The 26,300-nt window shown below is 38.8% G+C and overlaps 3 protein-coding genes across 12 annotated transcripts in view; 2 read left to right on the forward strand and 1 right to left on the reverse strand.

The window, feature by feature from the left end:
* Window positions 1-17,195, forward strand: part of LOC143858702 (uncharacterized) — a 39,316-nt gene extending 22,121 nt beyond the window's left edge. Inside the window, exons 5-7 of the mRNA XM_077369417.1 lie at window positions 13,239-13,321; window positions 15,514-15,575; window positions 16,756-17,195. Coding sequence (XP_077225532.1) covers window positions 13,239-13,321; window positions 15,514-15,575; window positions 16,756-16,855 — 245 coding nt within the window. The 3' untranslated portion in view covers window positions 16,856-17,195. The remainder of the gene's footprint in view (window positions 1-13,238; window positions 13,322-15,513; window positions 15,576-16,755) is intronic.
* A 5,573-nt stretch (window positions 17,196-22,768) lies between these two features.
* LOC143858444 (uncharacterized) lies at window positions 22,769-23,308 on the reverse strand. Its single transcript, XM_077369097.1, has one exon. It carries the CDS (start codon window positions 23,306-23,308, stop codon window positions 22,769-22,771), a length of 540 nt encoding a protein of 179 aa, XP_077225212.1.
* A 1,620-nt stretch (window positions 23,309-24,928) lies between these two features.
* The window catches only part of LOC143858542 (uncharacterized), a 63,198-nt gene continuing 61,826 nt past the window's right edge, over window positions 24,929-26,300 (forward strand). For all 10 annotated transcript variants that reach the window (XR_013238971.1, XR_013238969.1, XR_013238972.1 and 7 more), the window contains exon 1: window positions 24,929-25,128. Coding sequence is in view for 6 of the 10 variants with exons in the window: in XM_077369193.1 (XP_077225308.1) it covers window positions 24,936-25,128 (193 nt within the window). In the remaining 4 variants the exon portion in view is untranslated. The remainder of the gene's footprint in view (window positions 25,129-26,300) is intronic.

Raw genomic sequence — 26,300 nt, forward strand, 5'->3', positions numbered from 1 at the left:
GTACCAATACCAGAAATGGGTGCAATAGTTCCATCGGCCAGAGTAATAGTAGTGGTTGTATGAAGGGGCCTAAACGAACTAAGAGAGCCAGAGTTATCTGTCATATGGTTGGAGGCCTTGGAATCAATTATCCAATAGCTAGAGGTGGTAAGAAGAGAAGCTGGTGAACTATTGTGCTGGACAAAAGGCGAAGAAGGTGCTCGGCAGTGTGCACGCAGTCTAAAAAACTCATCATAGTCGGCCCTAAAGATAAGGAAACAATCACCATGTGCTACTGCGCCAGCGGAGGAGGATGTAGAGGCACCAGGGAGGCTGATAGAGGTGATGTGAGCTGAGCAGGGAAGACGGAGCTCCGGATGTAGGGTATAACACGTGCCCACAATATGTCATGTTGTCTGACAATGAGTGCAATAAGGGTGTCCACGCCCACCAGCAGCATGGCCGCATGCAGAATCACAGCCACGAACACGGCCTCGACGGCCCCAGACCTCTGGTAAAGCAACCATCGTCACGGCCAAAATGGTCACCACCAATATGCGGCGAAGAATAGAAGTATCAATAGATGAGAAACTAGACCCATGAGGCCGCATACAGCGTGACGCACGAGAGAGGGTAGCTGAAGATGGAGGAGTCGATCGAGAGCATGAGGCGAACTAACATGAGGATCCATGATGACAGAAATAGACAGAAAGTCTCAACCACAATGACCGCAGAGGATAAACAATAGAGAGGTGACGAATCACACGACGGGCCCGGCCATGATACTGGGGATCCAAGGAAGATACAGAGCAAAATAGATATCTGAGCGCTATCCAGGATGGGAAGACAGATAAGGAGATGAGATCGGAAGCACAACACTTTACTTGGACATTTCATCAAACATGTGGCGAGCACCGCGGCTCCGGAGAAGACCGAGAGAGGAAATAGACGTAACAAAGCTAGCAAGAAGGAATAGATAGCTAGCATATGAGATCAGAGCCACGAGCAGATGATTTAGTTCATAAAGGAGACGGGGTGAAAACTTATGGAAGAGGGCTACGATAAGAGGTTAAAGGATTTAGGGGAAATGGCCCAACGTAGGGATGTTTGGTTTTAGAGTTAGGGTTTGAGGTTTTAGGATGGTAGTGGGTTAGATTAGGGTTTTAGGGTCCACGGGAGGAGAGAAAAGGGATGTGAAGTTTATGGTTCTATATGCTTGTAAGAAGAGGAGAAAGGGGAGATGCATGGTTTTGGCGAAAAAGGGGATCACAAGGAACATCAATCCAAGGGGAAGGCTAAATCAAGAAGGTGGTTGGGGGACTGGTTCTGTTCATTGTGCGATTATTGCAACTTCAAATGGCGGGATAGATGCCGATGCTGTCAACAGAGGAAATCAAATTCCCCTTCCCTAAGTGGTACCCCACACGACAGTTGCCACCTAAAAACACTCGGGGTGGGGGGTGATCCTAAAAAGAGAGATAAGGTAGCAACAGGTAGGCAGTATAGGGATTGGTTTTGCCCCTCCTGTGCTGATCTTAACTTTAAATGGCGAAAGAAATGCCGATGGTGTCAACAGAGCAGTAGACTCCCAAATGAAGTGGGTCTTGATAATCGGACAGTTCTGCCTGTGAATACCAGTAATGAGGAGATGGCCTGATTTTGGGGAGATTTCTTCACATATTGAGGGAGGGGTCCCATCATTATCTATCTCTGGTAAGGAGGTGGAAGTGTGAATGGATACCCTAAAGTCCTGCATCCTGGCGAAGAACGAAGTTCTCTTTATGTTCGAGTCAGAGGAGTTGGCTTCCAAAATCCTGACTATGGGAGTTGAAGCGTGGGGAGACCAGTTACTCTCTCTTTCTGCATGGAATAGGGATTTCGTTCAGGGTGCGGAAACCCTCTGGGTTAACTTCTATGGTATTCTGCTTCATGCATGGGCTATTTCAATGGTGGAAGTGTTAGGGAACCTATTAGGCCTGGTTCTGGAGGTGAAGATGGAAGGGAATGATAATCAATACATGAGCTTTGCGTCGGCCAAACTTCTAGCCCCAATATGGAAACTATCTGCGTCTTCTGTCAAAATCCGAGTATGAAACCAACTCGATACCATTGGAATCAAAATTCAAGACCTAGCATGGTCTCTCTTTGTTTTGCCTCATTGTGACCCATCCCACTTGGAAAGATCGCCAGTGACCTCTGTTGCGTGCCTCCCTTCTTCTTCTTCGGAATCTCAAAGTCGGAATTCTGGTGCTCCTGTGGGCCCGCCTCTTTGAATTCAAATTTCAAATTCCACCAACCAAAAGGAAAAGGTGACATAGAACTGGGTTCCCTTCCCAAGAATACCCGGTTAACTGCTGGGTATGACACCAAGAGGACCGTACCCTTGGAATCCAAAGGAATTCCAGAATTGATGGCTCCCCCCATCAAGCAAAGGTTATCTGCGGGAAGGATTCTGAAATCTAGGAAATCTTTGGAAGCCTTTAAGTCCAGGATCTCTAGACTGGGCCTCTTTGGATCAAAATTTAAAGATCGAAAGCTTAAACCTCAAGGAAAAACTCCTAAAAGGAAGTTGGAAAAGTCAACAGTATCTTTTCCAGTGGGGTCGAAGGATAAAAAATTTGGAGGGAATTCAAATAGTCTTCCCATTCCTTTGCCCAAATCTTGTGCTTATCTTGGGGGAGTAATCTGTAGCCTCCGTTTAGCCTCTGTCTAAATGGTAGCCTGATAGCCTGGGAGAGCGAAAACCCCGATTGATATAGTACTATAGGTGGGGATCGGGGATTACTGGTTGGTTCTTCCATTGTTAAAGAAGGATGATGGATAAAGGTGCCTTAAGCGTGCAGCAAAAGGTTCCTCTTAAATCATTTCTTTGGGGTACTGTGGAGATGGCGCCGTATATATTTAATGTTGACATTTGTCATATGGTGGGGAAGAGCAGAGATCTGTCAGGATGAGGATTCGAAGCCTCAAAAGGTTTTTGCCCTTGAGTAGTATTTATTATATTCCTATTACCAAAACAAGGGGAGTCGTAAAGTTTTTCCTTCGGTCTGGGCTAAAGGATGTGAATGTCTTTGCTATATAACTTAATTAGAAGGGTTCTCTTCACACGCTACAGTGGATTAGGGGATTGGTCATTCGTCACTCGCCATAACTTGACGGTGTTTCTATATATATAAAGGGTTAGGTGAAACCCTTGGGATCTCTCAAGAGCTTTTGGAAACAGGTCTACTATTGAACGTTCGATCTGCCCTCGACGTAGCTAAGAACGGAGCACCCAAATGATTTCCAGAGGAAAAGGAAGTGGTCCATGAAGATCCTGGTGTTGGAAAAAACTCTTTACAGGATGAAGGCGAGATATACGATGAAGAGAGGGCCTCTATAAACAACCCGACCCATAAGGAAATCACGAAAGGCCTCCTTAGGAAGCAATGGAAATTGTTTAAGAAGGAGACCCAAGATATTTTTATTTTTTTTGAAATGGCAATATATTGAAAGAATGGAACTGAGATGGTCCACGAAAATACAAAGAAAAGAAAAATTACATCAAAAAAGAGTAAAAATACATTTCATGGAGGGAGATGATCAAACCATTCCAAACCCTCTTTATGAACACCCGCTTTCGTAAGGGAATCAGCTTCACCATTGGCTGATCTTCTAACAAATTTAAACACTATGGATGACCCTGAAACAAGATCAGTGATTTCCTCAAAGAAGCTAAGAAAGCGCCACGGAGGTGTAATCTTCCCAGATAGCCAACTGATTACGTTAGAAGAATCACCTTCCACAATCACATTATCGAACATATCCCTACTCAAACGTTTTATTCCTTGAGTAGGGATAGCCAACTGATTACGTTAGAAGAATCACCTTCCACAATCACATTATCGAACATATCCCTACTCAAACGTTTTATTCCTTGAAAAGCCGCTTTAACTTCCGCTTCAGATGAGTCACTTCTACCAATTGGGCCAGCAAAAGCCCAAGACACCACCCCTGCAGAATTCCTAGAAAGGCCACCAATACCTGCCGGACCCGAATTACCCAAACTAGACCCGTCAAAGTTTATTTTCAAGTACCCTTCAGGAGGAGCCTCCCATCTTTGAACTATCTTCTCTCTCTTCACCCCTTCCCAACACAGTTCTCCAACCTTCCCACAGATCAAAAGCTAAAACAAATTGAAACTGAGGAAGACTCTTCGCCCAAAAAATCACCAAAACAATAATTTTCATAAATAACCAATAAGTTGACTTAGCCACTCCATTAGAAACTCTCGAATTTCTTTCTTTCCAAATAACCCACCACAAAGCTATCAAACACAGCTTCCAGAGCAATTTCCCTTTCTTCTTCCAAGGCACAAAATCCCAACTCAACACTAGTTCTGGTATAGAGTTTGGGAAGATCTAACAGATACCAATCCTATCCAAAATGAGGCCCCAAATCTCCCTTGCAACCTTGCAATGAATAAACAGATGATCAATAGATTCACCATCTTCCATACAAAGTGAACAATAATCTATCAACCACATTCCCCTTCTTCTAAGAAATTCAATGGTCTGAATCCTCCCCCAGCAGACTGCCAAACCAAAAAAAGAAACTGATGGAGGCCCAAGGAATTTCCAAACGTTAGCTGCGAGAGGGTAGCCTGAAGCATGCACCAACCTAGAGTAAAATGACTTCACAGAGAGGAAGCCTGATGAGTCCCAGATCCAAATTCTTTTATCCAACCCACTTCTTTTTATATAACAATTCTCAATCAAAAGAAGTAACCGAGAAATGGAATTTAACTCCCTGTCAAAAAAATTCCTTCTGAAGCTAGGCTTCCAAACCACCTTGGTGTCCACCCTCTCAAGACAATCACACACCAACACATCCTTCTTCAAAGCCGCCGAGAACAAATCAAGAAAGAGTCTTCAAGGGTTCCTCAGAGCACCAAGCATCCACCCAAAACTTTATACGATCCCCTTTGTAAACTTTAAACTGAATACCCTCCTCAAATATGTGCTTGAACCTCAAAATGTTTCGCCAAACAGTCCCTCCTTTCTTGCTATATGAATCATCCGAGCACCAATTCCCATCTAAGAAGCCATATTTGCTACCAATCACCTTTACGCACAAAGAAGATTGTTCCATACCAAAACGCCAAAGCCACTTTCCCAACAATGCACAGTTGAACTCTCTCAACTTTCTTATCCCCAAACCACCATTCTTTAACGGCATACAAACGTTTTCCCACTTCATTACTGGGTATACCACCCTTACTATCGGCACCTCCCCAAAGAAATCTTCTTTGAATCTGTTCTATTCTCATCACTACACTAACCGGACAATTGAACAAAGATAAATAATACACTGGAATATTAGCTAGCACTGCTTTGACCAAGATGAGTCTCCCACCCTTAGAAACAAGATTCCTCTTCCAAGTTTCCAACCTTCTTTCTATCATTTCCACTATAGGAGTCCAGAGCTCTTTTCCAGGTTTTCCCACCTCCAATGGAAGCCCTAAATACAAGGAAGGCAGGGAATCCAGCCTACACCCCATCAGCTTCAGTAGGGGGAAGATTAATAGCAAACAAGCTAGATTTCCTAAATTTTGATCTTTGACTAGTAACCAATTCATAGCATCTCAGAGTAGCCTTCAAGTTTAACGTCATCTTCCTATCAGGGGCACAGAAAAGAATGGTGTCGTCAGCAAATTGCAGAAGAGAAACTTCCACTCTATCACATCCAATAACAAAACCTTCAAGCAGACCCAAGCAACAACCTTCACTCATCAACCTACTAAGAGTTTCCGCAATGATGACAAAAAGAAAAGGTGAAAGGGGATCCCCTTGCCTTAACCCCCGAGAAGACTTGAAAAAACCTTTTGGAGAACCATTTACCAAGATGGAAAACCACGTAGAGGAAATACACTTTGTCATCCAACCTCTCCAGCGATTTCCAAAACCCATTCTTCCAAGCAAAAAATCTAAGCAATCCCAATCCACTCTATCATAAGCTTTCTCCATATCTTACATAACACACCTCCGGCTCCACTTTTCGAGTAAGATTCGATAACTTCATTCGTAATTAAAGAACAATCCAAAATTTGCCTCTTACTGACAAACGCACTCTGACTATCCGAGATAATATGAGGTAAGACCACTTTAATTCTATCAGCTAACACCTTAGCCAATAGCTTGTACAAGCACCCCACCAAGCTTATTGGACGAAAATTAGTTACCTTAGTAGCACCTTTGATCTTGGGTATTAAAGTTATAAAAGTAGCCCCTGTGCCTCGGTCAAGAGTCAACCCTTCATAGAATTCTGTAAAGAATCTTTGAATATCACATTTCACAACCGGCCAGCAAGCTTGGAAGAAAGCTAGGCAAAAACCGTCGAGACTGGGAGCTTTTTCTCAAGCATCGAAAAAAGACCTCTTTCAACTTCCTCTTCTGCAAAAGGTTGTTCCAGATTTGAGCTAACCTCCAGATTCAAACTCTTAAACTCCACTTCTTCAGGAATGGGGCGAAGAACTCCTTCTGAAGCATACAGAGCAGAATAAAAGTCTACTATGGCTGAAGATACCTCTTCCTTAGAGCTAATTACAGCACCATTTACTGAAATAGACTCAATTCTGTTCGACCTCCTTCGAGCACTAGCCATCGCGTGAAAATAAGCAGTATTCTTATCACCCACCACCAGCCATTTCACCCTTGATTTTTGCCTCCAAGATATTTCATCCTGCAGCAATAGCCCTTTGTGTTCCTGCTTAACTTTCCCTAACTCCTGCCAATCTTCCTCAGAACTTAAACCACACTCCTCCAAAGCTAGTAATTCTTTTAACCTAATAATATTGATGAATTCCATCATCTATCTGGGTCAATTAAAGTCAAGGACTCTCACTCGCCCCTCCATAAACACCCCTTCTTCAATATAATTTTGGCCTATGAGAAGAGGTTGATGAAGTCTCAATGGGAGGCAAATAAGGCCGTGGGGGAAGAGAGGATTGCTAGTAGAAAGAAATTGGATTACAGGGAAATGGAACCGGTGGATGCCCTCATAGACATGCTGGACTTCCAAATCAAATATCTTTTGGAAGAGCTGGAGAAGTGCTTCTCTTAGGGAGGAATTCTCGAGGTTTTGCCCAGTAACTTGTATCTATCTAGGTTTTGGAAGGTTTTTTTATGCGTTCTGGAATGGGAGGCGTTTTGATTCCTGTTGGGCAGCAATTTTAGGAGGGTTTACCTTGATTGATGGGAGGACAGGGTAATGCTTCAAGAATTTTTTGTCTTTTGTTCCTTAGCCCAGGAATTCATTTCCTGGGTTTCATACTGTTAACTTACCAACTTCTCCAAAAGCTTTAGCTGTTGGAGAAAGGCGTTATTTGTCTTTTATACTTTAACACTCCCCTGGACGTGTGGCCCACTTGGCAAACACGTGGCACATGTGGTCCCACTTTGGGCCGACCATCGCATGTGGATTTTTGCTATCCGGGAGGTTTGAACTCGAGACCTTTGGCTCTGATACAATGTTAACTTACCAAATTCTCCAAAAGCTTAAGCTGTTGGAGAAAGGCGTTCTTTATCTTTTGTACTTTAACATATACGATGTAAAGCAGAGGAGACTCCTGGTCCCGACCTGATGTAATATTCGTATGATTTATAATATAATACCTCACTTTTCAAAAAAAAGAAAAAAAAAAGAGAAGAGGTATGTCAGGGGTGATGAGTCAGCGGGTGGGAGGAGTGTAGGGGACATCGAGGTGGAGAAAGAAAAAAGGAGAGTAGAGGGGACAGCGGGGTGGAGAAAGAAAAAAGGAGAGTGGAGGGGACAACGAGGTGGACGGAGGATTCAATGGGGTGGAGAAGAGGGAGGAGAGTGGCAGGTGGGTGTAGAGAAGAAGGGAGTGCGTGAGGGACAGCGAGGTAGGCAAAGGAGGTGGGAGGCGCGGAGAGGTGGAAGAAGAAGAAGAAGAGAGGTGAGGAGAGGAGATGGGAAGAGGATTGGTGTCTTCCAATGGAGGTCCCTAGGGCACCACAACCCTAGGGCCCTGATACCATGTTAGAAGAAGAAAATGGAGAGAAAGAATGAGTTGGAGAGTTACTCCCACTCACTTATGTATTTATATAATGGGAACAAGAGTACATAGACCATATTGCCCTTGGGCTCATATACACTTATAACAACTTTCAATTTTGCTTTCCTCATCTCTCTTTCTTGAATTCCTCACTTACCAGCTTACCGCTTCCGCTTCTTGCATTCGCTTCCCACTGGCATATTGCTTTTACAAGTATTTCATAGCTTTTTGGTTATTGATGGTATCACACACGTGTGAGTCTGAAAGATCTCAAACTATTTATACTATTCCTCTTGTTGCTCAGTGTGGTGCAATGCAAATTGCATGGACAAACCATCTAACTCGATACTTGTAAAATAATGCATAATTGGTTACATGGACACTCTGCTAACATCAGGGTGGTTGCATTAACTTGAAACTGGCAGCTTTCACACCCACTGTGATTGGGACTATGACCCAAATAATATTCATATTGTTTGAGAAACCACAATACGATCAGTTTTGTCATTCCAAAATATTTTTGGGTTGAAACTCCATTCAAAAACAAAATATTTTTGGGTTGAAACTCAACCAGATGGACAAGTTAGAATGCATGGTCATTTTATGGAACAAGCCTACATGGAGCAACCATAAGGCTCTGTGGAAGCAGACAGAAGCACACTTGTGCGCTCTTAAAAAAAGCCATCCATGGTCTAAAGCGAGGTCCTGGAGCGTGGTTTGAGAGGTTAAAGTAAGCTCTGCAGGAGGATACGAGAGAAGTGTATTTGGCAATTCATCATTTTACAAACACGTTAGTCGTTAGGTCAGGTACTATTCTCATACTAGTCTATCTTCACGTTATCATTATAACCAGATGAAATAATGCAGAGATTGGTAAACTCGAAAGAACGGAAGGAAAATTACGACCTGAAGGATTTGAGAGATCTTCATTACCTACTTGGATTGACATATAAAGAACAAAGAAAGGGATGATAAAGGATCCACCAAATGAGCTTTTTCAGGCCCTATCGGAATCAAAGATGCGACAGAAGCATAAGTGGCCGCTATTCTTCAAGAAATCAGACCGATTAATCAAAGTGAACTAGGAAACGCCATTGTGGAAGGGGATTCTCACAATGTAATCATATGGATTAACAGGGACTGCCTCAATTCTCACACACACACAAAAAAAAACAGGAACTGCCTATATCCTTGGTGATTAACCAATGCTTTAAAGGAGATCTTAGATAAGACTGATGGTCAGAGTGTGACCTTTCAACACATGGGAAGATTCACCAACAGAGAGGCAGAACATCTAGCTAGGGTAGGAATTGATAAACCTCATTTGGAGATTTCCCATCTTTTTCGTCCTTATTGTTTTTGTTTTCAGGTTTTTATTTTCTTTGCGTATATTTCTTTCCCTTTGTTCTAGACCATCTTGGTATTTTGGGCTTTTTTGGTCTCTTTGAATAAATGAAGTTATCGCTAAAAAAAAGGAACAAAGAAAAGGATGACATTGACTAAAAAAGAGTCCTATGGATCTCCTTAGTAGGTTCCATATGCTGAATTGCAAGCCTATTGCCATACCTGCAGTCTATAATAAGAAGGCTACCAAACGAGACAAATAGAAAGTGGAATATCCATACACGTATAGTAGTATGATCAATGAAGTTCAATCATAGTTTTAAAACTCCCCCGCTTCATTGTGGACTGCCCCGAGTTGACTTCCTTTTCCCTTGATCGTGTTTTGCCACTGCGGTCCGCATTTTGCCGTACAGAGTCAATAAAAACTCCTCTAACTCTCCCTAGTTATGACCACGTCAACCGCGTTCTTGACCGCATCCACGCCAAGTTGATAAGGACTTTTCTTAGCCACATTTTGACCCGCATCCGCCTTTTTAAACACCAAGTTCAATATTTGACTTTCATATGGCCTGATATCGCTTATGTGGTTAATAAAGTGCCCAACTAATCCATGATCAAAGAAAAGAACACTTACAAGCTTCTAAGAGAATCATCTAGTGTCTTAAAAGGAACCTTGACTCTTGGTTTGTTATAGTCAAAAGAAAGAAGTAAAGTTGGCAGGATTCTCAAATGCGGACTGGGAAGGGGATCCTGATATCAGAAGGTCAGTTACTGTGTGATGCCAAATAGCTGCCTCGTTTCATGGAGCAGTGAGAAGATACCACTGGAGAGATGATTTGTCTGAGACAATTACACTTGATACATATGCTTTCACGAGGATCTGTAGTATGGCAATCAAATTATCATAAAATCCCGTGTTTCATGCTAGAACGAAATACATAGATATAGATTTTCACTTTGTCAGAGAGAGTAGAAAGTGGTGTGATCGCTCTGCTCTTTGTTAAAAGTAGTGATCAAGTTGCTGAGATTTTCAGTAAAGGACTCACAGGTGATCATCACATTACGTCTATCTGACAAGCTGAACATGTTCAAAGGTACAGTACACCTTGAAGCAGAGGTCTTATGGCATATCATAATGGCATTCTTGTAAATATGTAACTTAAGAGGTTATATATACATGTAATTAGGGATGTAATAGAGTGAACAAAGATTCAAGCCCCACAAATTATGTGGGTTCTCCTCTCTCTCTCTCTCTCTCTCAACAAAATTTTCTTTTCCAATTCTGTATGCTTATGAGACATTTTGATTTTATAGAGTGCTCATTAAATTGTGCTACTAATTGCACCCTATGTCACAAATATCTCCGATATTTTGATAAAACGACAAAATCCCGAAATAATTCTAAGATTTTAAAAATATGGTGCTATTTTCATTTTTATCATAAACATATTGCGATAATATCACGATATTATCCCGATATTTTTACGATATTTTTATTTTATATATTTTAAAAAAAAATTATATATATTTTTAAATAATTTTATTTTTATTGTTTTTCCCGATATAAACCAGAAAAAATAAATAAAAAATTTAATATATCCCGAGATTTTTCCTTTCCGAGAAATTCCCGAGAAGGATATTTGTGACATAGATTGCACCTATATAAGAGCATAAAGTTACAAATGGCTACATGGATCTTCTACTTAGAGTGCACTCTTTGGAGTTGTAGGATCCCCAGAGCTTAGGTTCCTAAAATGGCATGTCTTTTTACTTTGTGATGCTCTATTGCTCCCATTTCTGGTTGCTTATGTAACTAAGAGCTCATAGCCTTGTACTTGTTCCAGATCATAGCTGTGCCACAAGCAATCTGTGATGATATCAATTATAACCTATACATTTTTGCATTTTTGTGTAGTTTTCGTTTCCTCATTAGTGCGTGCTTGCAGATGGCCGGTGGGTTGGTTCATGGAAATGGAATCATTCCTCCATGCTCAAGGCAATCCCCTGGGGCATGACAATGAAAAAAAAAAAAAAATTTAAACATCAATCTAAAATTGCGCATTGGCCGTTTCTAGTCTGGAAACTGACTTTGTCACCACTATTTATATTAATTCTGATACCTTGTAAACATCAACCTAATATTACGCATAAGTTTGGAAACTGACTTTGTCACCACTGTTTATATTTATTTAGGCCTTGTTTTTGAAATCCCGTTTGAAATAAGCCCACTCTAACAAACCTTTATATTCACATGCATGCAGAACTGAAACACCTTAATGACTATTCAAAAATTTCTTTAGCCAACTAAACTTGATAAAAGCTCTAATCAAGTTAAAAAGTTGAATTTGATTATTTTAGAAAACAATGTGATCGAGGACTTGGTAAAAGCTCCAAAAACTTAATCACAAACTTGAAAAATCCTGATTGGTACTTGAAAAAAATCGATAAATGAGACTTCAGAATGAGCCTTGTAAACTCAATAAAATCAACTGAATACCCGATTGGGCTTCAAGTTTTTGAACCTTGCTCGCATGAGCTCATTATCGCTTAATATCATAGTTGTCAGACTGGGAAGCGAGTGCGAGAAGCAATGCGGGAAACGAAAGCAGGAAGTAAGGGGTTTAGAAAAGAGAGAATGAGGGATGCAAATTGTTTTAAAGAAAATAAAGAGAAAATGTGTGGGCAGCATCATTGAAAGTCAACATGAGGCATATAATAAGCCTCATTGGAAGCAAACAAGTACATAGAAAGTGCAGGACCCTAGTAGGTTAGGGAGGAAGGGTTATTATAAGTCAGGTTACAAGTAGAAAAGAAGACTTTGTGACTGATTAGAATTACTAGTTTTAGGAATTTACTGTTTCACATGTTTTATTCATGTTTATCTAATGTTACGTTTTTTGTAAAAAGATCCACATAATTTTCATTTGAAACTTAAGATGAGTTTTCTAGTTTTAAATGTACTCTTCTTTTTTTTATGTACGATCATTCAACGTTATCAAAAGGAGAAAATGTTCTCTGAGGAAGTAATAATCACCTAAGTAGGAAGTTTACTCTTAATTAAGAGGAACCACTTAGGAAGTGTTTGGGAAGCATACCTTAAAATTGGGAAGCGAGAAGAACTTAGCTTCCGAAGCGAGTTTTGGGGAAGCGAGCTTCCCATCGAGCTAGGAAGTTTCTTGTAAGTCTGTAACTATGGTTAATATGCACTTATTCAATTTGATGCAAGCACACCTCTAGGAATCCAAACCATTCAAAAAAAAAAAAAAAAACCTTTTCGAATCCACCAAAAGTAGAAAACTTGCTAGAAAATTGTTGCGATCCGATATATCTTCACAAACAAAACCCAAACTAGAATACTTTCTAGAGAATTGTAGCAATCCAATAAAATAAAGGTAATAGATCTTCATAAATAATGCTAGAAAGAATTAAAACAACAATATAGTTGATCAAAAATTGACCAAAGTAGGATATAATCCAAAACCCAAAACACCTTAAAACCCTAGTTGAATCTTAAACATTGGTATATGATCAACTCCAGCTTTTATATCAACCTAAATAAAGTATTTTCTATTGTAGAGCAGCCCAAAATAAAAATAGAAAGTTTCTTACATGTTGCTGTCCTAAAAACTTCAATTTACATTTCTATTACCCAAGGCCCATCACAACCTGATAAAAATCACTATAAATCATCATAAATTGCAGATGCCTTTAGGCTTACTTTTGGATCTCAGTTGATCCTCTTCTCTTGAATCATCTTTGCTGAATTACGGGCTTGTTTATGGAACTGTTGTTTTCATTGTTACTTTTTATATTTTTCTTGCAAAGGTATTTATTTGTTCATTGCATTCATCTTTTGCAGAAATTGGTGGAAAAACGGGACAGCTTCTTGAGCAAAATGCACATGTCTTCAATCAAATTTCTGCAAATCTCGCAGGTTTTCAGGTAATAGAAATTCATAATATTGTATTAATAAAGGCTAGAAATTGATGATATCATTTTCGTTTCCCCTACAACAGCAAACAAAAACGGATTATCCTGACTACTATTCAGAAACTAACTTTGCATATATAATAAAATGGGAGATGATATTTTCACCCCCTTGCATTACGTGCACACCCCCCTTACAACCTGATTTGACGTGAAAAGTGGGCAACTTTATGTCAAATCACGTTCTAAGGGGGGTTTGCAAGTACTACAGGGGGGGTGAAAATATCATCACCCTAAATTATTGATGAATAGCAGACAATTAATATGTAATTAAAAATCGAAGAGTTATCATTCAAAAAAATAAGTGTTTCACTGTTGAGTTCATCTACCATAAGTGTTTTTCATCCTCGGGATTGTTCTGTAAACTTGATTTTGATGACTTAATCATGCTTATCCAAGGATATGTCAGGAGTAGAGGTGGATCCCTGGACCCAACATGGTTATTTGACCCCCTGACTACACTTTCTAAGGTCAAAGGCAGGAATTCCCAAGACTTGAATATGTCAATGGTTTTCTCACTTAAAAACCATTGCAGGCATGTAAATTAATACACAAGCACTATTATACACATGTAACCATAGTTTTCCGACAAAGAAATGGATGTAGGAAATGATGCGAGAAATAGATACCTGAATTATTATTTTGTTTTTCAACATGAAAAAGTAGTTACTACTTACCATATGCATCAGGAAGCAAGAAACATAGGGTTTTTTTTTCCTGAGTAGAAATGGCTTTCCTTGTAGCCATGCAAGTAATCAGTTGTATAAAAAATTAAAAATATGACATTAAATATGCGTACATCAATATATACGCATAACAATGCTAGAGTAAAGTAGTTGGTTGAATTTTCAAGTTCTAATGACAGTGACATTTTTCATTGTAAGCCCATGGAACGTCCTTGCTTTTTGTTGATGAGAACTGTAGTTGTGCTGTACAGGATGTACTACTCTTTTAACAACCAGAATGATTTCGGACCTCTGGAGCCCAATTTGAACAACACTCTCCAAAAGTTCCAATTATGTCTATAAACCCATGTTCTCTGTTCTGAAACTTTAGCTTGACTCATAAACTGGTATTTTGGTTTCTGAGTTTGACTCAGCGAAGCAATGAAACACTAGCCAGTTTATAAACATAGTTTTAAATTTCGGCCGAAATATTTCGGTGTCAGTTTGGACCGAAACCGAAAGTATATTGAATCAGAAAAATACAGGATTTCGCCAGAAATTTCAACTGAAATTTTGTTTTTCACCCTTATTTACAAAACTTCCACTGAAATGTTAAAGATTTCCACCGAAATTTTAAAAATTACCACCAAAATTTAAAGATTTCCACCGAAATTACGAAAATTTCCAACGAAATTTTATACATTCCGATGGAAATTTAAAAAAAAAAAACCCAAAATTTTTATCAAGGTTTTACATGATTCCAGCCGAAATTTCCACAGAACCGAAATATTTCGGTTTCGGTAGTGGCCGAAACTGTCATTTAAATCCTTGTTTATAAAAAGAAGTAGCCAAATCTATCATCAGCTTGCTGCTCTTTCGTTATGTTGGAGTTTGTATTGGATACTCTGAACCGTTTCTATATGTAGTTGACTCAAGTCACTCAACCAATCTCTCAGTAAGTGAGTTTTAGAACATTGTTCTGAATTTACCTCTACTTCAGTTCAGTTTTACGTGCCACCCCCAAATATGCGTGCATAAACTATGTAGTAACCTTTTTGAATTCATTTGTTTTTTTTTTTCAGAAATTTCAGAGTAACTTTTCTAATTCTTATTACACCAGTTCTGCTAAACCAGTCATTGTTAAAAATATCTATGGTCTCATCATAACTATTTTTACAGTCCTCCAAGAGAGTATGGGATAAAACAGGATCAGGTAATGGCTTTTTACACTGGGAACTAATGGGTATCTCATATGGCTTTATCGATGCTCGGCTTTCATTTCGCTTTTCTATTGATCTTACGAAAACACTGTATTTTATCTGCTGTTATCCTAATGAGCTTACCCATTCTTAGTCCATGTCTCTTCTTTCTGTGATCAAGCACGCAATATTTTCTTACACCTGTATCTTCATTTGCTGACAAGATGTAAATAGTCATATGCATCCTTGCTTGAAACGCTAACAATTTTGTTTTTTATTGCAGTTACAGGACAACATCAGTCTCTTCTGCCAAACTCGAGATAATATTATCACCATCCTGAATGAGTATGGTTGAACACAATATGTTTCCTTGATGCATCTTTGCTCTTTTCTCGTTAAATTCGCATGCAGAAACACATTAATCGGTCTTTGGTGTGTCCAACCCAAACTGTTTAACCCCCAAATTTGAACCCTTTTATCTCACTCTTTTACATTAAAGATGGAAACCGAGGCTAGCATCTGAACATTAATTTTTCAAAGCTCTTTTGTTTATGTATTACTCCTTTCTTCATTATACTTTGCTCTTTTCATTTTTTTTGTAAAGATTAATTACCTACAACCGATATTTTGCTCCCGTTACCCAGTTCGTAGCACCTTTACTATCAACTGTTTCTCATCCCTTATCTTTCACTCAATCTGTTTCACTATCTATTATGGTATGGAACGCGGACATTCCATTTCTCAACAAATCACTTCTTTGGATGTTGAATTCTATCAAGACAAATCCGAAACACCTTTTCCCCTTATTTTTTGGATATGATTTTTGTGCTGGCCTTATATTTTCAAGGTATTTCTCTATTTACGTGCAATGTGTTTGTGTTCATTTTCATATTTACATGGAGTAGTATCCATATCATATTGAATATAGGGATTGCCAATCTCTGTTTTAATTATGGCACTCCACACTTTATTTTAGACCTGTCAACTTTTGAAGGATATAACAAGTCCCATGATGCTCCTAACAGCCAATCAGAAAAGTGGTTAAGAAAGTGTGGAGTGCCATTATCAAAACGAGGGACTACAGACCATAGTCACAAATGTCTCCGATATTTTCAAAAAATATTGCGATATTTTACAATTTTTTTGACAAAACAATCAAATTCTGAGATTCCCCCATGATTCTGAAAAATCATCTAGACATCTTCATATTTTAATTTTACTACGAAAATGCCATGAAGATATTGCGATAAATTCACAATATTATTTCTTGTCCTATTTTGTTCTTAAATTTTATATTTTATATACTTTATTTTTCCGGTTCTCTTCTTGATATAAACCCAAAAACAACAAAAAAAAGTTTAAAAATCCCAATAAAAACTCTTCCCAAGAAATTCCCGAGACAAATATTTGTGACAATGCTAATGACATAATTTCCCATTAAATATTTCTTTTTTGTACATACCATATATATGCGTCTTTGCCTATGTTACGTAAATCTTTATATTAATCTGGTTGTCTTTCGCAGCCTGAATGACGTGCCAGAAGTAATGAAGCAGATGCCGCCTCTTCCAGAAAAGATGAACGAAGAGCTTGCCAATTCCATCCTGCCAAGGACCCCTCTCTAGTTACAATCCTGACCCTTATCATCAAACCCGGAATAAATTCGACGGGTCGGATTAACTAGGTTCATTTTTCAGTCAAAGAAATAATTTAAAACTCAATTTCCATTTATTCCTTTATCCAGAACATCTTTTTACTTATGGATCGTCATATAAAATGCATTTCAATGACCTGGTTTGTGCAGTATATAGAAATTTAGAAGTTTTCTAGGAGGATGTATCTGATGGCAGTTGCATAGGTTTGATGAAAAGAAAGTACTTATATTTAGTCATTTCTTTATTGTTCAGTGTCTATTTCTCTTTCTAGGACTTACAATCAATATAAATTCTGGGAATTTTTCTTTTATTTGTCTAATGGTGGTGGGATTTTTATTTTTATTTTTATTTTCTTAATGATAGACTATGATAGGCACATACTTGTTGGATTTGCTAAACTAGGTGGGAACTAAACAAGTTTAATGTAAAGGGTTGCTGATATCAAAAGAAGGGAGGCGGCGTTGAATATCAGTTTATCTATCCTATTGGAAAACTCGCGTGAATTAAATCTCTATGTATGCAGCTATGCTTGTTTCTTAACTTCAACAACTTGTACTTGGAACAGGGTAACATGGCCGGGTCAATGGGAATAAGCAGGGGCCCGAGAAGTGAATGTTAGGAAACAGCCTAACACATACACGAGATAAATTCGCCTTGCTGCCTAGTAAATTTGGAAAAGAGAATGACTATGCTGAAAGTCAATTTTACTATCGATGGTTGGAGGGGGCATGCATGTGAAATCAAGATCTTTGATATTGTAGAAAAGTAGAAAATCAAGACCGTTGATCTTGTAGAACATTGTGAGGGCCGCATGAGGGAGCGCCAGTCAGGAGAGCATGAAATACCACAAAAAAAAAAAAAAAAAAAAAAAAAAAAAAAAAGAGAGGAAGAAAATGCCCAATTTGAAGTATGGTATTTCTTTTCGTGGATTTTGATGCTCTCTCCGTAATCATACATCCCGTGCCCTTTCAAGTCTCTCCTCTCTTTTCATCTCTTATTTCACAATTGTGCTCATGAATATTCTATGAATAATTTTTCATTGTTGCCAGACTACTCCGTTTATTTAGACATAAAAGGGGCATAAGAGAAATTTTAAAATTTGTTTTATGTTAAAAGAAGCAGAGCCTAAGACCATGTTTGGCAACCACGAATTGTTTTTTCCATGGAATATTAGTTTATTCGATGGTAAGGGGGCCAAGAGATACAGAGAACCAAGAGGGAGTAAGGGAGGAGAGGATATGAAAAAGCTGAAAACAAAGAAAAAACTTTACTCAATATATGATGGGAAATGATTTCTCCGCTCAAGTGTTTTGATAAGCATGCGCTACACTTGTTTGTCGTGTAGCATTTAAAGGGATGTCATAGGATATTGTGGTTCTCAGAAAGCCCTTTAAATACTACACGACAAACAAGTGGAGTGCATGTTTAACAAAACACTTAAGCACTAAAATCATTTCCCTATATAATTTATTTCTTCTCTGATTTTTACTCTCCTCAATCTTGCCCTCTCAAGTGTCTCCTCCCACAGTTCCACCCTCCTTAAAAAACCCTCTCACCACTTGATAATACTAATATTCCATAGAAAAAAGTTTAATGGTTGCCAAAAATGGCATAAAGAAACAGGTCCTTTGAGAAATTTGTTGGAACAAATGTACAAAATAAAATAAGATATTACCCGAAACAAAGCAAGAAAGAACCAAGACTTAGAGGCGTGTAAACGCTTCTTGAAGATAGTTGAAGCCTCTCCTACGTGCAAACGGAAAACAAACTATGGCAGCACTATCTCCGGGATTCAACCAAGCCCAGATTCCCTGTACATCCAAGAGAGTTGCACTTCTCTACAATGGATCGTGTATCCACTTCCGATTGATCAAACAAGTGAAACAAGTGTTTGTTCAAATGATTTTTTTCTTTGAAAATAAACTCTATGAAAATGATTGTATTTTTCATCACATTATAAAAACCATTTGATCTCTTAAAAAGATATAGGTTCATTTAAGAAACTTAATCCAAGAATCATGGATTAATCTCCATCTTTATTGAAACTTCTAAAATCTAGAGTCACCACTAATGAGAGCACTCAAAACTAAGAGTCACCATTAATGTATAATCCAAAGGTTCATGGAATATGAAAAGTTGCTCACATAGAATCATAGCTATCATGAAAAGTTGCAAACCCCGCCATACAGCTAAGGATATTTCATTAAGATAAATATATTCTCAACCTCTCACATGCAAGTTTCAGTTGGTGAATTTATCAAGAGTTGTCATGTCAATTCTAACCAAACCATTGGTCTATAGATTCATTAAGAGAATTGAATTCTCAACCTCTATCTCATACAGGATCATGCACATACACATCATAGGGAGGGAAATAAGAGATCTTACTAATGTGCACCAATAGTTGTAACATTATTGCGTTCTTCCCATTGAAAACCCAGGAGAATATCAACTGGGTTGGGTATCCATAATGTACAACTTACGTATCAATAGGCTTTAAACCCATCCCCTTCAATGTATCAGACACAAGGTCTCTACCCAAACCCTATGACAAAGGATCCACCAAATTTAATCTTGATTTAACATACTGAATAACTATAATTCCATCAGTCAGGATCCTTCTCACATGATTGTGCTTTAGACGGACTTGTCTAGATTTGCCATTATAACACTCGCTACTTGCTTGAAGCAAAGCAGCCTTATTATCATAATACATTGTCAAAGGTGGTATTGGCTTACTCCATATTGGTATATCAACCAAGATGCTTCTGAGCCAATCAGCTTCCTCTCCAGCAGAGGACAATGTGCCTCTTTGATTTCCAAGAAATCCCAGCTCCACCCAAAGTGAATATCCATACAGTCACAGATACAGAATCCTCTTTATCAGAATTCCATGTACCATCACTATAACCTTCAATAACTACTGGGAAGCTACCATAATGCAGTCCATAACTCAAAGTACCCTTCAAGTACCTCAATAATCGTATAAGAGCATTCCAGTGATCCCTTCATGGATTACTTGTATACTTACTCACTGTGCCAATAGCATAAGCAACGTTTGGCTTAGTACCACATAGCATACATAAGACTGCCAATAATCTTGGAATACTCGAGCTGTTCAATAGCTTGACCATTGTTGCATAGCAACTTGACACTTGGGTCAAAAGGAGTAGGAGCAGGTGCAGCATCAAAATGATTGAATCTCTTGAGAATCTTCTCAATATAACTTGATTGCGTAATAATAATACTATTCAGAGATCTGACAATCTTGATTCCCAGAATCATATCTGCTTCACCAAGGTCCTTCATGCTGAAATTCGAAGCAAGAAACCTCTTAGCTTCAATAACCTTTTCAACTTTGGCACTAAAGATGAGCATATCATCCACATACAAGCATATAAGAACACCTGAATTATCTCTGAACTTGCTAAAGATGCAGATGTCTCCTCCATTGATCATATATCCATTGGACAACATCACACTTCTGAACTTCTCATGCCACTGTTTAGGAGCCTGTTTCAAGCCATAGAGAGATTTCAATAGCTTGCAAACCTTGTGCTCTTATCCAGGAGTGATAAATCCTTCAAGCTGCTCCATGTAAACTTCTTCCTCCAAATCATCATTGAGGAATGTTGTTTTAACATCCTTCTTATGAATAACCAGATTATGAATGGCAGCCAAAGCTATAAGAAGCCTTATGGAAGTGATCCTTGCTACAAGAGCAAAAGTATCAAAATAGTCAATCTCTTTCTTTTGCTTGTACCCTTTAGCAACCAATCTGGCCTTATACTTGTCCAACGAGCCATCAACTTTGAATTTCCTTTTGAGAATCCACTTGCAACCAATAGGCTTGCAACCTGTTGGAGGATCTACCAAAATCCAAGTGTTGTTAGACATAATAGAATGCATTTCATCATCAATAGCTTCAAGCCAGAAAAGAGCATCATTAGAGGATATAGCTTCAGCATATGTGTCTGGATCCTTGTCCACCATGAGAGTGCATAAATCAGGTCCAAATATTTTAGGAATAACGATCCTTAAACTTCGTCTATGTGTAACCCTTTCTCGTGATTCAACAGCTTTTCTCTTCAGTTCAGTTGAAGAACCAACTTCAACTTTTCTATCTTTCTTTGGAAACACTTTCTCAAAGAAATTTGCAAGCACTGATTCAACAATAATATGAGGAGACGGAATTTCCAAATTCAGAAGTCTATAAGCTTTACTGGTTGTAGAATAACCAATAAAATACAATCAACTCCTCTGTAGCTGAGCTTTGGAGTATCCTTATCTGGCAATCGCACATGAGCTAAACCTCCCCAAACTCTGAAATAAGAGATATTTGGTTTTCTGCCATTCCATAGCCCATATGACGTTTGATTGATCTTCTTTTAAGAGATCATGTTCAAAACATGACAAGCAAAAAACAAAGCTTTCTACCCACAAATTTCCAGTTAGTCCAGAATTAGTTAACGTACAGTTAATCATTTCAATCAGAGTTCTATTTTTTCTTCAGCTACACCATTTTGTTGAGAAGTATAAGATGCAGCTAATTGTCTTACAATTTCATCTCTTTCACAAAGCTCATGAAATTCACCTTTCATGTACTCACCTCCTCTCTCTGAACGAATGGTCTTAATTTTCAAACTCAGCTTGTTCTCAACTTCTGCTTTATATACTTTAAACTTTTCAAAAGCTTCATCTTTTGATTTTAAAGGATATACATAGGCATATTTAGAATGGTCATCCATGAAGGTTATAAAATAACGTTTGCCATCTCACGAAATGAAGTCCATTTCACAAATGTCAGTGTGAATTAACTCAAGGAGAGTGGTGATTCTTTCAACAGATTTGAAGGGTTTTAACCCCTTCACTAACCATGCGAGCAATTGAGTTATAGTTCATGTGACCTAATATTTGATGCCATAAATCAAAGGACTCAGCAATATAAGCAGAAATAATTTCATTTTCAATACTAAGCTTAAACATGCCATTTACAGAATAGCCCTTACCTACAAACATACCATTCTTTGATAACATGAATTTATCAGCTTCAAAGTCCATCTTGAATCCATGCTTAGACAGAAGTGCTCCAGAGACAATATTCTTGCGGATGTCAGGAACATGCAACCATGGTTTTAAATTTCGATCAAAATCTGAATTTTGGTGGGGACCGAAACCGAAATTTGGCCAAATTTCTATGTCGCCATTTACCAAATTTCAGTAATTTCGGTCCGAAATTTCGAGAAAATGCCTTTTAAAAAAAAATGTTACAAAATTTCGGCCCGAAATTTCAAAATTTCTGTCCGAAATTTCGAACTTGAGTACCAAATTTCAACCGAAATTTTGGTTTTTCGAAAGTCCGAAACCGGTACCGAAATCGAAATTTTAAACCTTGCATGCAACACATCCTTTAAAGTGATAACTTTTCCAGAAGTGAATTTTAGTTCAACAGTGCCCTTGCCAATAACCTTGGCGGATGATGAGTTGCCCATGTACATTAACATGCCATCCCCCACTACTTCATAATGTTTGAAGAGATTCTTGTCTCCTGCAATATGACCAGATGCACCAGTGTCAATCCACCATTCAACTTCATTTTCCACCATAAAGTTTTCAGTCACCATTGCAACGAGATCATTTGAGTCTTCACTTTTCTCTTTCTTCTTATCATTTCCATACTTAGGCTTGCGACAATCTTGGCAAAGTGACCAATTTTGTGACAATTGTAACACTCATTGTCCTTGGCAGGATTAGAGCTAGAAGGCTTGAAGTTATTTGCATTCTTTGGTTTCAGAATTTTTTTTGGATTTTTCTTTCCAGAATCTTTCTTCTTCTCCTTGTTAAGAACAACATGTGCTTTATTATTGGTTCCTTCACAGTCTCCTAGTCACATTTTCTAGTTTCCTCCTCAATGTGTAAATGCTGCATAAGTTGATCAAGAGTGAGATCTTCTTTCTTGTGCTTCAATTTGTTGTGATATTCCTTCCAAGATGGTGGAAGTTTAGCAACAATAGCCCCCACATGAAAATTCTCATCAAGCGTCATGCCAACAACAATAATATCATTAGCAATTAACTGAAACTTGCGAACTTGAATAGAGACATCCTTATCATCAATCATTTTGAACTCCATATAATTTGAAACCAGAAATTTCTTTGGACTAGCTGCCTCTGCTTGGTAAACTGATCTCAGAGTGTCCCATAAATCTTTGGCAGTCATGCACTTTTTGGAGTATTGATCAAAGAAGGAATTAGACATCCCACTAAAAATGTGATTCTTGCAAAAATAGTCATCATCATTCCATTTAGCAATCTGATCAGTGATTTCTTTGGCTTGATCAGATGATGTTTCCGCAGTCGGACTTGCAGGACATGGTTGAGTTAACACATAAGCCACTTGAAGTTGACAAGGGAAGAACTCCATCTTAGTGTGCCATCTCTAAAAGTTCTTTCCATCGAAAGTCTCAAAATTCGGGTGAACAATCTTATTAGCTCCATTAGAAGCCATGAGAGTTAAACTATCTTCAATTTGTTGGAACAAATGTACAAAATAAAATAAGATATTACCCGAAACAAAGCAAGAAAGAACCAAGACTTAGAGGCCTATGTAAACGCTTCTTGAAGATAGTTGAAGCCTCTTCTACGTGCAAACGGAAGACAACTATGGCAGCACTATCTCCGGGATTCAACCAAGCCCAGATTCCCTGTACATCCAAGAGAGTTGCACTTCTCTACAATGGATCGTTTATCCACCTCCGATCGATGAAACAAGAGAAACAAGTGTTTGTTCAAATGATTTTTCTCTTTGAAAATAATATCTATGAAAAGGATTGTATTTTTCATCCCATTCTAAAAACCATTTGAGCTCTTAAAAAGATATAGCTTCATTTAAGAAACTTAGTCCAAGAATCATGGATTAATCTCCATCTTTATTGAAACTTCTAAAATCTAGAGTCACCACTAATGAGAGCACTCAAAACTAAGAGTCACCATTAATGTGTAATCCAAAGGTTCATGGAATATGAAAAGTTGCTCATATAGAATCATAGCTATCATGAATCTATTAATGTGAACCATTAAATAGATTCATTAGTCCAACTCATCATTTATCCAAGCCATGATTTTAGAGTCCCAATGAATATGAAAAGTCACAAATTTAATTTTCAAAGAATACAATTTGAAACACATTTCTAACAAAATTAATTTTCCAAAATTACATTTGTAAAATATAATTTGAAACACTTTTCCAACAAAACTTTGGGTGGAAAACATGGATTTTATAATAGAGGATTATATAATTCTAGATTTTACATGCTAAAGCCTGTATTTTGTAAACTATAAAACATGGATTTTTGGACTCAAAAATTAAACACACTTTTGAGTCCACTAATCAGTTTTTTACTCAAACTCAAAACGAACAGGGCAAAACAAATGGGGCCTTTAACTATGGCTCCATAGGGGATGACAAATGCTAGTGGGACTTAATGTGAAGAGAACACCCACAACCCTCATAGGCTCACTTTTCAGCAGATTTTGTTTTATTATTCAATCAATCTGAGGTGAGGAAAAGATGAAGGGGCAGACCGAAAACAACTTGGGTAGAAACAGTGAGGAAAGACTTGATGGCTGTGAACATAAATGAGAACATGGCTTTGGATAGGAGAGAATGGAAGAAAATGATCATCTAGACGAACCCAACTAGCGTCAGGATTAGAACCAGGTAGATTCTTTCACCTTCTTCATGAAAATTTTCTAATGGATTACTAGTTTGGGACAGAGTCTTAGTTGAGTTGAGTTGAGTTGAGTTAAGTATTCAATCAATCTGAGGTGGCTGTTCTCTCCTGCAAAATTGAGCCGCGAAATATCTTTCCGCGAAATTGCCCAACAAAAGTATACCCTGACTAAGCTGTAAATTCACGAAAAGCCCCAGCCTACAGGCCAGACACTAGTTAAATAAGGGGCACGTTTGATATTTCTGAAAATAACAGGGGTATTTTACAACAATTCAACGCATAAAACCTTCTTGCAAAAAAAGAAAAACGACAGTTGAAATGGAAAAATCCTCTCCCCCTTCGTCTCCGAGGGTCGCCCCCATCCTCCTATCTGACTGCATGGAAGAGCTTCTAAAATTTATTCTCTCGTCTTGGACCAATGAAACCCTAGAAATAAATCTAGGGTTTTCCAAGGACTACTGCTTCGATCTCCTCAAAGATGATCCCGGCGATAATAATCATGATACCTATGGTGAGTTTATCAATTTCATTGTCTGAATTCTCTGCTAAAAATACGTTTAAACTTCGTTTCTGCATTTTTTTTCTCTGTGTACAAGTACTTCGAGATCATTAGTGTAGAACTGAATGATTGTTGAGAAGCTTTGAGTAATTTAATACAACGATCATGATCTTTGTTAGACCGAAAATCGGTAACAGGTACGACAGTGACGTAAGAGCTGAGCTTGATGACCTGAGGAGCTGAGTCTTGAGGAATCGAAGTGAGGGAGCTGAGTTCAGCTAGACTGAAATGAAGGAACTGTGTTCTGCATGAAGCAAACGAGGTCACAAGACTAACCCGGGTGTTACTCCGGACAGGCCCTTCGACACTCAAGTCAGTATATGAGCAGGAGTGCAGAGCTAGTTTAAGAGTTTTGGAGAGGTTGTGCATTACCCATTGGTTTGAGCTTTGAACCCCCTTTTATAGGGGGAAACTCGATGACGTGGGATGACCTACGCCAGGACAGGTGCAGGCCTGCTATAGGTTTGAGTTCACCTACTCCAGGACAGGTGTCGGCCTGTGATAGGCTTAAGTTCACCTACTCCACGACATGTGTCGGCCTGTGATAGGCTTAAGTTCACCTACTCCAGAACAGGCGTCGGCCTGCTACAGGCTGCTGTTTTTACACCCCATCAGTTGCCCCCCAGTTCTCCGAGTCAATCTTGGGGAAGTGTGGTGAATTACATTCCTCAATGGGCGAAGTATGTCCGGAAATTTGCTGGAGACGGGTCCGGAAATGAGTCCGGAAATTTGCTGGAAATGAATCCGGAAATGAGTCTGGAAATGAGTCCGGAAATCTGCTGGAAATGAGTCCGGATGGAATGAGTCCGGCTTGGGTCGGACTGGCGTTTAACGGAGCGTCATATCCAGTCCGGCCCAAGCCGGACCGACTTTTATCGTTTAGCGAACGCGTCATATCTAGTTCGGCTTGGGCCGGACTGACTTTTGTCGTTTAGCGAATGTGTCATATCCAGTCCGGCTTGGGTCAGACTGATGCACGAGCACTTAACGAATGCCCTTAGCTTCTTGGAGATACGCGCGTATTTGCTTACGCTTTCGCTTCGAAGCGCGTGTTCGTCATTAATGAAAGACACGTGGCCTTTATACAGGGGCTCTCGGAGTGCGTGCCTTGTATTAAATGCACA

This window comes from Tasmannia lanceolata, unplaced genomic scaffold (genome assembly GCF_043159265.1).
Source record: "Tasmannia lanceolata isolate RefF3 unplaced genomic scaffold, GAP_Taslan_0.1 ptg000026l, whole genome shotgun sequence".
Classification (NCBI taxonomy): domain Eukaryota; kingdom Viridiplantae; phylum Streptophyta; class Magnoliopsida; order Canellales; family Winteraceae; genus Tasmannia; species Tasmannia lanceolata.